Here is a 16,063-nt window from a genome sequence, read left to right as displayed (position 1 = left end):
TCTCTCCGGCTTTTCCAATTAACCTAATGTCTCTAAAGCATAACTTAAAATTTTAAGGTACTGAACAGAAGGTTTGACGGAAATATTTTAAAAAATAAAATCTACAAAATTAATATATGTATTTTTAGTATCTGGCCGATGTAAAAATGAATTAACAAGATATGAAATTATCCATCTCAATACAAAGCTGAATAATAATTTCCTTTCGTAATCTATAAATTTTCTGTAATTCTATAAAAAGATAATAATATGCATTATTAAAAGCATAAAATATATAAACATTAGACAAAATGCAAGTTTTCAAATCTGAGGCGAAGGAAGTTAATGCTTCTGCTGGACACTGAATCATTTCTTCCCTGCGCTGGAAGTTACAGGTGTGTCCTTGCCATCACATCAGTTTTCAATGAGGAGGTCATCTTGTAAGAATCCTGAGTTTTACTAACGTTTATTTTATTTTAAAACTGTACTACCACTTCTTATTTTCTACTTCCGGCCAGAATTAAATGCTTTAACTTGTTTATGCAAATTGTCTTGCTGACGGCAAGTACTTAAGTTGTGGCTTTTTGCCGAGAGAGAGAGAGAAGGAGTTTTAGGAAGCAAGCCGCTTGCCACTGTAGTTTTACGAGTTTTCACTCGGTTGCTGGTTGCTTTTAAGACCAGAGGTTTAGCCCTCTTGATAATTGCACACGTATCGTAGTTTCAGCAGCTCGGCGTACTACATACGTACGTTTTTTTAAATAAAGGCCAGTCTTAATGCTAGGCATTTGTATACTAATTCAAAGTTAGCTTTTAGTTAGAGTTTTAGTTAGTAGTTTTTATATTCTTACGTTCAGACCACAAATGGTTGGTCTTGTATTCCGAAGTTTCGGAAATACCTGTAAAGTATTGAAAATAAAGGGTTTCGTATACCCTTCCTGCTTGTGTTGTCTACTTCACACCTTCCTGAACATAGCTTGAGTAAGCTCCCTGTTCCTATTCAGGACCATTCATGTTTCCAAAGCAAATCAAGAGAAACACAAGTCCTGACAATCTTAACTCTCGGTGGTATTGGCTGAGCCTTCCTAGTGACATGTTACGTTCAGTCATCAGGGATATTCTGTACAGGATACAACAAAAAAAGGTGCTAACATTATAAGAGGTCCATGCCTCTCCGAAGAAATGGTGTATGGTGTTGTGGTGGTGTATTTAATTATGGCAAAGCACACGAGGGCTATCTGTCTAAGGGAAGAGCTGCCTTCGTGGAGGACTTTCTCAGGGAAACTGGCTCGTATACACTTTACACATGGGGAAAACTACGAAAACGCCCATGCAGCCAGCCCGTTCGCAGGATTCTCGGACCGAACTATCAGTGTTCAGCGACTTTACCGCTCGGCCGCTGGTGGGCTCCGAAGAAATGCTTCTAATGAATAAAATATTATGGCACACTTAAATATTATACTTGTAATCCTTTAGAGCAGTGCTTTAAAAGTGGTGCTGCACTAAAATTTTTACTTTGTTATTAATTTGTTTAGTTCTCAGCTATGTACAATAAAGTGCTACATTTCCTCTTGTCTGAACTATCTTCCATATCGTCATTAGTCTCCCTACCAAATTTGGTGGCATTCCAGCTGAATATTGAGCTACAGATCACTCTGAATAGTGCGAGTTAAACACAAACACCCTCTCAGAACAGAAGAGAAACATGCCAAAATAAAACATGAAATTAACAAAAAAACAGCCTTGTGTTTGGCGTAGATTTAGTGAAGAACTCGATCAATTTCGAGGGCAAATAACCCTCTTCATCAGAAGCAAAGAAATCTGTAAGACTGGAAAGCAGCGGTCGTATTTATACCCTACAGCGCTAAAGCAAGTGAGAAAGTAGCGTCATCTGTCATTAGATTTTCTTCTTTACTTTCTAAGAGTATTCACTCTGTAAAAAATCTTTTAAAGTCCTTAATAAATTTAAAGCTATTTTTCCCCCTGCATTCTGTTATGGTTTCTTCTTTATGTTAAATCACTGTTTACTAATATTCCTGTCGAAGAAGCACTAAAATGTCTTGAAACTAAGCTTCGAGAATTCCATTTCACACATACTGAAATTGACGTGTTAATTTCTCGTCCTAAAATCTGAATGTAACCTACTTTATTTTCCGAAATTAATATTATCGCCGAGTGGAGGATTAACTATGCGTAATCTTCTCAATGCTGTACTTGCGGACATTTATATACATTATTTTGGGGTTAATTATTTGAGAAACTATCTTTTCATCTCTGGATTTGCTATGTAGATGAGACTTTTGCACGTTTTGATGGTAATAAAGATTTATCCCAGATTTTATCTATTATAAATTCAATTGATCCAGCCTTCACTTTGAAACTGATCTGGCAATACTCTTCCCTTCCTTAATATTCTTATAATCCATAATGATTCTGATTTCAGTACTACTGTTTGCCGTAAACCCTTTTTTTATTTGTTCACCGCTCCATGTTGAGTCACGTCACCCAACTAAACAAAAAATGACTTCATTTCACTATTATGTATTTCGCAATCTGAAAATTTGTTCCTCAGAACCTTTGCGTGCTAATGAACTCAATTATTTGAAATCAGTTGTCATTGACTGAGGATTTTTTCCCCATGGTCATTGATAAAGCTTTAAAAAATTTTCACTTTCAATTGAAGAAGACATTATGCTGTTAGAAATAATGTTAATAATCTTGTTGTACTTCCATGTCATCCTTCTGTCAGTTATAAAACTGCATGGATTCTCCAGAAGTTCAATTTTTAAGTCATTTTCTCGCCTAGCAATAAAATCCATAGTTCAACTCTTAAAGATTTCATTTCTGATTTTAATTCTTGTTAAATTGATAGCTTAATCATGTCAGTATGGTTTAAGATTCATTGGCGAAACTAAAGGTGCGTTAAAATTTCGTATCAAGGAACACGAATCTTGTGTCCGAAAATGCGAAATTAATAATTCTTCGACAGCTAATCATAGTTGGAAATTTAATCATAATTTTGACTTTAAATCTGCAAAAATTATCCAAAAAGTTTCTTTCATTAATGAATTGGTTTTTCTTGAAAATTTTCACATTCAAAAATATTTATCTTGTTTCATTAATAACTAAGTCCAATCCAGTCTTTCCAAGCGCTTTTAAATTCTATTCTCATTTTCGTTACTGTTTTTGCCGACAGATGACACTACCTTCTGGTTCGCTTTACTGCTGCAAGATATAAATGCGACCGCTCCTTTCCTTAAGCAAGTTACACATCCGATATCATACTTTTAAACAGTGAGAAGCCCATGAGGGCTATTATTAAAAAATTTCCAAAGACAGCAAATATGGAGCTGATTAAACAAGAAATTGCCCAAGAGGGACTACCAATCAAAAAGATTAGACAAGTTAGCCATACTATTGAAGGAAAACAAGTACACCTTCCTGTTTTCATTGCAGAATGCACTAGAAACAAGGAAGGTAGAAGAATTTATGACTTAAAAAAACTTAGGTGTCTCGATGTATTTATTGAGCCTTTTAAATCTCGCCCTGGACCCGTGCAGTGCCAAAGGTACGGGCACACACGGGACAGATGTTACTACAAACCACGCTGCTTAAAATGTGCAGAGCACCATGAAACGTATACATGTAAACAAACGAAAAATGATAATAAACCACCAGTCTGTGCCCTCTGCGCACAAAATCATGTCTCTTCCTACAAAGGTTGCAGTAAACATCCCTTCAATATTCAAAAGCAAATAGAAGAATTCAAAATTTTAAAAGAAAAAAGAATAATTTAGAATTTAAATTTAACAAAAAAGACTTTCCAGCTCTCCCTATAAATAACCCCCCCCCAAAAAATGCTTGGACTGCTCCTAAGGAAAAAGAAAGCGAAAATAAACCAGAAGACTCTAATTCAAACCCTCTTGGCTTTTTCAACAGGATAAAAATCCAATTTACACAAATTAAGGAATTTTTTCAAAAATTTAAAACGGCAAAGTCTGTATTTGACAAACTAGAGGTCGGTATGGCGGCCTTCGAAGATTTCTCAAATCTGAACTATGAATTTTAAACAAAACCATAGTCAAATTAATCTTATCTCGGCTACCAACAGCTTCTTAAAAATTTGCTACTTTAATGCCAACGGCATCAAAAACCATCATATAGAAATCTCTAATTTTCTCACTAGACATATCATTGATATCATGCTAGTCAATGAAACGCATCTTCGCTCATGCGACAAATTTAAAATACATGGATATTGTATCTACAGAGAAGATAGAAGATACAATAGAGGAAGAGGAAACGTAATCCTTATTAAAAACCATATTAAAACAGCTAAATATGATTTAAACCCTGCTTGCACTATAGGAAATGTTGCAGTTCTCATCTATAGTAGTTTTAAAGAACCGTTTCTTTTTATCTCTGTTTACAATCCCCCATCGAGCACTCTTGATGTCAATAACCTGAAGTTACTCACTGAAAACAACTACTCCACCATAATAGCAGACGATTTAAATGCCAAACACTCCTCTTGGAATTGCAGAGTCACTAATAGAAATCTTAAACAACTTCATCCATAGGAATAATATTAACTCATTGCTCCTAATCACCTAACGCATTATACGCATAATGGACTCGGTGATATCTTAGATATTGTTTTAATGAAAAATCTTCCCCACATACCAAATCTTGATGCTCTTTCAGAGCTATTATCTGATCATCTTCCCATTGTCTTCAATTTCTATGCATTTTATCCCCCTCTACCGAATGCTCACACAAAAGTTAACTGGAATCTGGTTACAGAACAACTAAATTCTATCAACAGCAGAGCTACTCTTCATCATGACTGCGATATTGAGCTGGAAATCACTAGATTAAGTACCCAAATTCAAAACGCCATTAAAAATGCTACTGATACAGTTAAGAAAAGTAAGCCCTTTGACATCCCAGAGGATATTAAAACACTTATCAAAGATAGAAATAGACTAAGAAAAAGATGGCAAGTCACCCGAATTACTGCTGAAAAACGTCAAATTAACTACCTTAATAGAAAAATTAAAGAAAACCTCGCCACCCACAGATCTAATATTTAGAATGATTTACTAGTGAATATGGATCTTTACCCAAATTCTGTCTGGAAAATTGCAAAATCTCTAAGGAATGTTTCATCCATTCAAATTTATCATATGGGCCAGCTTCACCATTCAGAAGAATCCAAAGCTGAAGTTCAAGCAGAAGAATTAGCGAATATTTTTAAAAAACATAATAATACTAACTCAGACCACGAAAATTATATAAATTATTCTGTTAATAGTATCCTTAGCAATCTTAGCAATAATTTTTTCCCTACTGCCTCTCCGAGAGAAGTACAGCAAATCATCGAAAAATTAAAGAAACGCAAAGCTAAAGGATATGATATGATTTCTAATGAAGCGTTTCAAGCTTTACCGAGAAAATGCATTGTCTTAATTACAAATATCTTTAATGCTTGTATCAGACTTAGTTACTTTCCTTCTGAATGGAAACACTCGATCATAGTTACCATCCCAAAACGAGGAAAAGATCCAAAACTTGCTAAAAACTATAGACCTATTAGTCTTCTGCCAGCACTCGGGAAAGTTTTCGAGCGAGTACTTAGTTGCTCGGCTCAATAGTCATCTAGAACGCCTTGATCTTATAGTCAAGCATCAATTTGGTTTCCGCAAAGGACACAGTACCACACATCAGATTCACCTTGAACCGTCTGGAATTTTCTCTTTTCTGTGTGCATTTGGGAAGCAGTGGAAATTTAAAGTTATTTAAAAAAGAATATTATAATTAATCTTAATCTGTTGATTGCTGCGATTTGCCCCTCTCAACGCCTCTGATAGAATTTAAAGCAAGGTAAAAATAGTGACCTATAAAGCAATGGAGAAACTAGTAACTTGCCAGCACACGTTAATGTATATGCAGGTACAGGCAGTGCCAACTCTTGTCAAAATAACATTTCAGTGTATTGGCTAGTATACTCACCCATGGCAGACAAATTATTACAATGCAGTTAAATTATTGACATATCCAGTTAAATTTATGCGGCAACAGTGAGAAAACTAGTTTCTACTAATTCAAATCACTAATTTTTGAGTTAATGAAAATTTATTTTAATTTTATAAATACCTTTATACGGCATTTTCTAAAATTTATTACGATTATCGCTTCCCTAGAGGATCGTTACAACACGAATCGATTGTATGTTATAAAATGTAATTCTTTTTTTTTTTTTTTTTTTTTTTAGTTTGACGGATGTCTCTGTTTACTTCATCTAAATGCTAACCGTTCGAAATTCATGCTCAACTTATGTATCAGTCATCCAGAAAATTGATTACACAGGAATCAATAGTCATTAAACATAAAACTTTGAGGCATTCACTAATTCTGTTGATTCTCTCATGGTTATGAATGTAATATCAGATTTTTCAAAGTAACTCTAAACGTGATCTCAAATATGAAATAAATTAAAAATGTTCATTCACTTTTTGTGACTCGCCAAATTTACTAAATTAACCTTACGGTTAACTTTTTCTGACTTGGAAATTATTTTAGTGGACTACTGCAAGCTGAAGTTGTGTGCTATTTTTTTGTTGCAGTTGTTTATTTATTGAATTCATTGGTTAATTGATTAGATTGGTTAGATTCATGTCTGCAAAGCATCGGAGTTTTATCTACTGTTAGAGGTATTCTTTCGCAGATGCTTTCTAAGAAACACTGGTTATTATTCGCGTTACATCTAGAAATAAGGAAAGTTAGAAAATAGAAATAAGTTAGAAATAAGTTAGCCCGCTCGCCGGGAACCAAACTGCTTCTGAATAAATAAGGCTCTGTAAAGTGAAGAGCGATAACGTCTTCGTTTCAATAACGTCAGACTTTCAGTCAATATATAAGCAGTCAAGTGAATAGAAAAACATGAAAATGATCCGTTGGCAACTTTTCTATTAATGGTTGAATCCAGGCAATGTCTTCAGTCTATAATCTGCTTCATGGAATGCAAAATTTACAGTATTTAAGTTATTGCAATGTTTAACTTGAAGCTTTAGTTTGAGAAACCAGAATAAAGAGTATTTCAGTATTAAAAAAATCAATAGTAGAAAGGAAGAAAAATTAATTGTCTTTTCGGTTGAGTAAATGAGAACTGTAGAGAGCATAAAAAAATTTTAATTAAATTTTTCGTTAAAAATTGTTAAAAATTTTTTAAAGGAATTCTATTTCCTATTAGAAATTCTGTATTTCTAACTTTTTGTTTATCTGAAATATTTACTGTCAGATCTAAAATATTAAAACTGTATTATATCTCTCGCTAAATTTAGGTGTTTTAAACTGTCTTGTTTATGTATTTGTCACTAATGTCATTGATGAAATTAGTGTTAGCCCTTTCCACCGGTTTCTCTACGTAACTTGGCTTAGCAATCTAGCAATTCTTACACATTTTTGTTGCTCAGAAAATTAGAGTGGTAAATATATGATTTTCTTTCTCTTGAGTTCTTCTTTCTCTTCTTTACCAGTTGCTAACGAAATTGGAATCCAAAATTTGGATTTTTCGTGTCCAGAATAGGTATTATACCAGAAATCCAAAATCTGTATTTTTCGTAACATACTTTTTACATTTTTAACTGTTAGGTAACTAAATGAATTGTTACTGCTGTATCTGTAATTCTTTTTTAAACTGTATATGAGTAATATGTGCGATTAACACATTGCTCTCATGATAGCATTATAAATCCTCTATTGTTAAATTTTTGGAGTATTCTTGTTAATCGTGTTTAGACCTAAATTGGTAATATTATAAACTTTTCTTTTCTAAATTCTTCTTGTTTACTTTTCAAATAATATTCTCTACATGAATACTCTTTGAATCACTACAGAAGATGATTATACTGGAATCAACAGTTATTGTATCAATATAGAATCAATAGTTATTATAATGTAATTAAATAGTTATCAAAGGATATCAAGAGTTATATCAGTTGAGGTTAGGTTAGGTTAGGATACTTAATTACGGCAAAGACTCGAGGGCTATCTGCCTAAGGGGAGGGATGCCTTCGTGGAGGACTTTCTAAGGGGAACTGGCTCGTATACACGTTACACATGGGGAAAACCACGAAAACACCCATGCAGCCAGGGCCCACCAGCGGTCGAGCGGTAAAGTCGCTGAACACTGGTAGTTCGGTCCGAGGTTCGAATCCCGCGAACGGGCTGGCTGCATGGGTGTTTTCGTGGTTTTCCCCATGTGTAACGTGTATACGAGCCAGTTTCCCTTAGAAAGTCCTCCACGAAGGCATCCCTCCCCTTAGGCAGATAGCCCTCTAGGCTTTGACTTAAATAAATAACCTAACCTAACCCATGCAGCCAGTCCGTTCGCGGGATTCGAACCTCGGACCGAACTACCAGTGTTCAGCGACTTTACCGCTCGGTCGCTGGTGGGCCTTATATCAGTTAAGAGGCCAGTAAGCAGAGCTTTAAAAGCATCTTATAATGGCATAAGAAGGTTCATAATTTTGAAATATCAGGAAAAGATGCATTTTTATTAATAGTTTGGAAAGTAGGCATCCTTCGTAATCTTCGAGCTAAACGCAAAATGTATAAAAAAAAGGAAACACCTTTATAGTTTAGATGCAGGTTATAAATTATAATGATAACTAAAATTTATTTATCTAGGGAATGAAGAGTAGAGACAAAAGTTCTATTATTTCCTTCTCAATATTTTTCCAACATGAAAGAGAATTTTGTTGAATAATTTAAAAATGTTATTGAGCTTTAAATATATATCCATTTAATAGAATTATATAGGTATACTTTTATCGATCATATCTGATTAAAACATGTAAAGCTCAAACCTTGCAAGTTTATCTTTTCAATTCAATTTTGTTTATATATACATAGTTCGAAAATTTATGTAAAAGAAATTTGCTTTGTTATAAAGCTGTTTTGAATGTGTAAATCACGGAATCCTTATATTGGAGTCACAGAGGTTTCTATAAATATACCTATTGATGTGTTTTCGATTTTGGCTGAAAAAAATCGCTTTATAAATTTTTCATCCTTTAATTCACACTTCATGCATTTAAAATGCAAAGCAAATTAATAAGTATTGTTTAAGGATTTATTTGACAAGCAGTGAACACAAAAGTACCTGCATTTCAAAAATTTCATTTTACAGTAGCACTTTAATTGAAGATTTATTGCATGATGACTTGTTAACTTGATACAGTAAAAGAGCTTATGTAAAATAATAATTTGCTTTGCTTTATTTCAGATTACCAGCTTGATCAAAGATTTATTTTTTAATGACATTTATTATTGCCTCAACATCTTGGAACAGTAAAGTGAAATGGAGTTTATGCTTGACAGCAAAGTTCCCCAAACCCTGTCCTGTAATGAAGCATATGATTTCCAGCAATCAGATATGACAGTTCCAGGCAGATTATATGTTTTACTGAAATTAAACAAATTTAGATCTACTTTTTGTATCTTAAAAAATAACTAAATAAAAAATAAAGCATTTTTACTGCTAATCTTTTCGATGTCCCAGTAGGTTAATTTTTCGTCCACTCTTTTTAAAAATAATTTTCTTTCTGCTGCATAAATAAAATAAAAAAAAATAATAATTTAAGAATAAATAGAAGAATAATTTCCTTTTTGCTTTGCTTCAAACTAACCCTTCAATTAAAGATGATTTTCTAATGATTTTTATTATTTTCCTAATATTTCGATACAATAAAGTACTTAAATAGATTATTAATGTTTTATTTGGCCTTTTCAAATTTCTTCTCTATTGTTAATCTGTCAATTTGATAACTCAAAAAGAGTTGTAACCTCAGATGAGGTTACGCAGTTACAGTGCTTATATTAGGTATTAAGCAGTAATTGTAGAAACAGATGCTTAATGCATCTATATGTAGCTACTACTTCTATAGCATTTTAATGAAAGAAAGATAAAATTACTAATCGTAAGATGCAGGATTAAGATTTAAGTACCTTATATTATCTATATGATTCATTTGTATTTGAAATATATACAGTTAGAATACTAGTTTGTAGTAAGTATATAATGGTATACAGGCAAGTGTTTCAATTGCATGAAAAACATCGTAACATTAAAAAGAGGATAACATAAGGAGGAGATAATGAATTTTGTTTAACTGCGTATCTAAATCAGTAGCAAAATTAAGAAGTTTAATGCTTTTAATGAATATTTATTATAAAAGTTGTATTTTCTTTGTTAATGCTAAATGTAGCTACTGTAGTACTGAATATATTTAAATAACATGTGCAGATTTATTAATCCTTTCGTATAAAAATATGTTATTTGTCGCACAAATATCATTGTTTGTCGGAAATTTAAACGTCCATTAGCGCATGCCAGTAACGATTATAGATTCGTATGAATAAGAATGATAGCTATGAAAACTAACCGTCCATCATTTTTAATAACGTAAGATGTCTTAACACTTACCAATTAGTAATCGTGCTCTCAATGTATTCATTAATTTATGAAAAAAGCATATTAATTGTTCAGTTTAGGGCTATACATTTAGTTAATCTCGTATACACTCTATTTGAAATTTTCATAAACTTTTTTACTTCTGTTCAAATAATATGGTTTAAGAATTCTTTGTTTTAATTTTATTTGCTTCCAATTGGTGCTCATAAAAACCCTATATTTAAACAAGAATCTTACGTAAAACATGGTATAAAAAGTCGACTGTGTACGTAATGAAGAAATGTAATGATTGATAGTTGTAAATGAGCTATGAATGACTATACAACTCTGCAGCACTGATATTACCTTACCATTTTAAACATGTATAGATGTGGATTTTTAAGCGAATGTAATTTAAAAAATTACAGTCTTTACATTCGCTTTAGCTCTGTATAGCGAAATATGAGTTCAAATTAGTCTAGAAAGTAATCACTTATAGTAAATATATTTTCTTAATGTCTTGAACTTGTGCGAGTTTTACACCAGTTGCTGAATCTTAGAATAATTTAAGTTATTATTTGTTTATGAATATTATTAATTAATTAATTCTTAACTAAAATCTGAAACTCAACTGCAAATTTACCATCCTTTCATCTAATTGAATAAACAAATAATTAATTTCTGAAGTGCCTAGGTTATATAGGGTTATAGATATTTCTTCGTAAAGTAAAAATATAAGTATGCCGTTCCTTTTTAATACTAAATGTTTGTTACATAGTATTAGAAGTTAGAAATGTAGGATTTGAAAACTTTTAAAGCTGAGGGAAAATTTTTCAAATTTAGTTTAAAACATCGAATTTTGTATACCTAAGTATCGATTATGCTGCCTTACGGTAAGAATGAGTATATTTAGAGTTTTAAATACATCTTAGATAGAAAAGGAAAATGTTTTTTTCGAATAGTTAATATTATTATGTAAGTATATATTTAGTAACTGAGTTATAGCCCTTTCAAAATAAAATTAGTGCGGCTTATACAGAAAACCCTTTTGGCAACAAAACAATATTAGGCTAATGATTTAAGTCTGACAGCAAATAAAGGTTTTCTTGTTAAATTTAACGTCAGATTTTGCGTGTTAAACTTATTGCCAATAATTTAATAATATTATTAACGTTAATAATCGAAAGAAATTTCTGGAATTTAATTCGCATTTTACTGCAAGATGGTTACAATTAAAAATAAAATAAATCACTTCAAATTGTGAAATATTATTATCTTATAAAATGAATAATTAGACTTTTTAAGTTCAGATTCAATCAAATTCGCTGGCAGGTAAGTTTTCAAAATTTGGTACGTAGGCCAGTTTTCTAAAATTTTTGTATTTATCAGCTTAGTAATTAGACTAACAAAATAATTTTTTTATATAGTTACGCACCGAAATAAAGTATACTTAAATATATATATTTTGCTGTGAACTTTCTTCTTTTTTGCCTTATCTTTTTAAGTAGAATAGAAGTCCATATAATTATTACTATATAAATTAAGTGAAAATCATAAACGTTTATCGTCAAGAAAATTCTTCTGAATAGTTAGCTTAATGTTCGATGATTATTAAAAAAATCGAAGATACAAGTCAGCTGTATAAGACAACATAAAATACAATTACTAAAATTAACAAGTTTCAGAAATATTTAAAAATAAATAAATAAAAATTGGGGCTGTTAACTCTTACCTGTAGATTCTATAATAACCGTAATTTTTCTGGTTTATTCTTCTGGGCATTCGAAATACTGAATTTCATACCCATTGTCCAAAAGACACTAATATTACAAAATTGTGATCAAATACGCATTAAACATTTGAAGAAAATCATTGTCATACTTCGTAATCCTTTACACATATATCTTTGACAGCAACAATAAGTTTATACAGTAAAAGTTGAATTGTAATACGAGTTCATTTAATAAAAGTAAAAATATTTTTATTAAATAATTTTTGCTTACTTTTATATACGTACACAAATAAAAATCATTACTTCGATTGCGTCAATTTTGAAAAAACAATTTTGGTACAAAGTTTTAAAATATAGATTTAAAAAAAGAGCGCTTCCGTAAGCTTTAATAATTTAAGTTCAATAATCCAGGAAGCTTTTGTTGCAAGTTATGTTTATTCCATTACTGTCTTTCCTCTTATATTTTGGCATTCACAATCGGTGTGATTTTCAAAAGACATTTGAAAAACTTTTCTTTGCACTCGGCTGCTAACAGGATTATATACCAACATATTGATATGGAGATTCACAATTTCTGTTTTCGATGGAGCGCAGACCGTTGCATCATTCTGACAACACCCAGCGTCATTATCACATCGATGCAGCACTACACAGTGCGGTTTGTATCTTCCGTTCGTAACAGGATAAGCTCCTCCAACGACAAAAAGTTTAGGAACAGGAAACTTGCAGGTGAAGTTTTCCATCATATTTAAATGTTCAATAGCCTTTTGTTTGGCATCTGGGTTCCACGTCAGATCTTCTTTCTCAGCTGTTGCTGATGAAATAACAAATGTTGACGATAAAACTATCAGCGAAACAAGGGAGAATATTTTTTCTTCTTTGATCATTTTCCTCTTGTACTGATAAAGTTTTATTAAAGTTCTTGCGATGTAGTGGAAAAAGTGTTTTCCTTCCCAATAACAGGAATTATTAGAGCCTTTTAACTATTCATTCAACTTTTACTACGTTATATAGTTTAGTATCTGCCACTATAGAAAATATTCTTTATCATCATTCATCATTTAATTACAGAGCACAAATAAATAATACGCTTAAAATACAATTCTTGAAGAAAATAATTCGAATACTTTTAAAGGACACGCTCACCAGATCACTTTGAACGTAAATAAAATCCTTACAGATAATTCAGGCTTAGAAAAATTTGGGTGCAGGTATTGTCCTTGTGAGTGTTATATCATGTAATCAATAGCAGTGTGTTCTTGTAGTCTCTCTTTCCCTTAAGTGTCATCAGAGTCAGGAAATTCCTTGTTACTGCTCTAGTGAATTTCAGCTTATTGTGGCAATGATTATTCACACGTGTTTCCGACTTCATGCGTCTGTAGCTTATCGTCTTTGACTTGTCAGAAGTTCAACGGAAGCTGTGGTCAGAATTCTTCACCTGGGAAATAGGGGGAATCTTTTTACGAAACGTCAAGGTCTTTCACTCTGAAATTTCCAGTTTCATGTTGCGGAATATTTTAGGCATCGGAAATTGTAACAGTTATGCGCTTTGCACATTTCAGTTGAGTAAACGCATTTCACTTATATTGAACTCGTTTTTAATTTTTTTAAAAATCAAACTTATATTTTGCATTTCATTTAATCGAAGAGAAGTGATCTAAATTTCTTGCATGACTGGCTCAGAACAAATTTTAATACTTTTCAACTATTTAAAAAGATATGGAACGACTGGTAAAAGAGGTAATTTCAAAAGATTCTGAATCTTTTGATCATTCTAAAGAAAACATAATTATGGCACTGAGATGATCTGATAAATTTAAATAGAAAACAGATTGGGAAAATATTTTAAAAGCTTACCAATTAGAATTTTTCAAGGATGCTATTTTCTTGATTTAAATACCATAGTAAAATTTCATACTTTGCTTTTTAATTTAATATGCTTGAACGAATTTCAGTTGCAAAGATTTTAGTAAACGTGAAAGTATATCAGACTTATACATACATAGAAGTAAAGCTATTTCTTATTAACACAACTTTGGAGTTAAACTAAAGCAGTTTTGGACAAGGAAGCCATTTTAGCAAAGAAGTGTTACTTATAAATTCTAGTCCAGGCAGTCCTGTGAAAAAAGAAAATTCGCGATAAAAGCATGTTTCCTATAACCAAACACGAGTTATTTTTAATCAAAGTTTAGGGCAAACACATTAATTTTGCCAGAAATATCGTTGCTCATGCAAGTACTTGAATGCATATTTTTAAACTATCCCATTTATACTTGGGCACCCCAGCGGCCGAGCGGTAAAGTCACTGAATACTGGTAATTCAATTCGGGGCTCGAATCCCGGCGAACGGGCCAGCTGCATAGGCGCTTCCATGGTTTTCCCCATGTGTAACGTATAGTGTCTAACGTCTAACGTGTAACGTATAGGAGCCAGTTTCCCTTAGAAACACCTCCACGAAAGCATTCATCCCCTTAGGTAGATAGTCCTTGAGTGCTTTCCCATAATCAAATAAATCAAACAAACCCATTTATACTTGTAAAGCATACAAATAAAAGGGCTGAGATACTCATTAGTAGAAATGTGATGTTAACAAATGTTAACAAAACAAAACAAAAACAACAACAATAAAAAAAAAGGTTTTATATAGCATTATTCAATTCTACTACAATCTTTAAAATAGATGCTTTATGGCGAGAGAAATGTCATATATTTCCATCTTTATGCATCTGCTATACATTTCCAAACTACCTTCATTTCAGTTTTTAAAAACATCCGGTGATACGAAAAGAGCATTATTTGTTATGGTATGATGACTTACTCTCCTTTTAAAAGCACCTGCTTTTTGTTACAGAAATTAATAACTCTCTGTAGAAGAGAGAAAGTATGAAGTCATCACATTTCAAGTTCAGCCGCCCAGGCGGTATAGTGGTTAGGGAAGCCAACTGCGGAACCGAGAGGTTCGGGTTCGAATTACGGAGAGAGCAACTTTGTAACTATCCGTCCCAGGTAACGGTGGCCGCCTGTTAGGTGCCTCTGCAATAAGATGGCCACCACTTCTGGCCTTAGGAGTGACCAATGCTGACTAAGCAAGTGCCTGCCATTGGATTAAAAAAAAGGAGAAATTAAAGCTCATTGATGGAAGGAAAACAAGTTACGTGATAGCCGGCACATGAGCCTCTTTTTATAAAAAGGTGATATTTTGCTAAAACCATATTCAATTTTGGAAGATTAAATTCAGAATATTTGTTTGCTTAAGTGCTAAGTTTAATTTTCTACTTTTGTTTTAGTTGCGAAATGAAATCTCGTACAGTTTGAATAATCTGGAAGATCTAAAAGTGTAAACCTTTTGAAGTAGTAGTGTAAATCTTATCTTTGAGGGGAAAAAATTAACTATTGAAATTTCTTGAAAACAAGAGTTACAGATATAAATTTCAAGTTAATAAACATTTTTTGAGAACTATCAGTAAGTAAATCTATGAAAGTTTAGAAACTTTTTTTTTTGGGGGGGGGAAGAGGTAAATGCAGCCACAAAGTTCATGAAATAGACACATAAAATAGATTTTTGAAGTAAATCTTTTTGCGGTTTAACAAACTGAGGAGGAGGATTCACGTACTTTAGGATCTATGCCTTTGGAAATAGTATTCTATTTTGCTAAAGAACTTAAATGCAAAGGATATCACAGCTTGGGGGATATTAAAATGATGAAACTTTTAAAGAAAGAAATGTTCACAAAAGCTGTCAAAATAATGAGACCCTTTAAATTATAGTATTTTATCTAAATATAATTCTGGAAGCAGTTTACATGCTATATATTCCTTTCCATGGAAGGACAACAATTTTGTCTTGTGTGGAATCCATATGTACAGTAAGTGAACGCTTTTACTTTTAAGTGATATGT

The 16,063-nt window shown here is 32.3% G+C and overlaps 1 protein-coding gene across 1 annotated transcript; it reads right to left on the bottom strand.

Annotated features, from left to right (window-relative positions):
- Positions 1 to 12,169: 12,169 nt before the first annotated feature.
- LOC146992884 (vascular endothelial growth factor A-like) lies at positions 12,170 to 13,509 on the bottom strand. The gene has a single exon (XM_085808864.1). It carries the CDS (start codon positions 13,049 to 13,051, stop codon positions 12,599 to 12,601), a length of 453 nt encoding a protein of 150 aa, XP_085664990.1. The 5' UTR covers positions 13,052 to 13,509; the 3' UTR covers positions 12,170 to 12,598.
- Between the last annotated feature and the right edge of the window lie 2,554 nt (positions 13,510 to 16,063).

This window comes from Stegodyphus dumicola, chromosome X2 (assembly GCF_044657685.1).
Source record: "Stegodyphus dumicola isolate Sdum_Otavi_A_Nest chromosome X2, ASM4465768v1".
Taxonomy (NCBI): domain Eukaryota; kingdom Metazoa; phylum Arthropoda; class Arachnida; order Araneae; family Eresidae; genus Stegodyphus; species Stegodyphus dumicola.
Note: the sequence above shows the minus strand (reverse complement) of the source record. Positions and strands in the feature narration are given on the sequence as shown.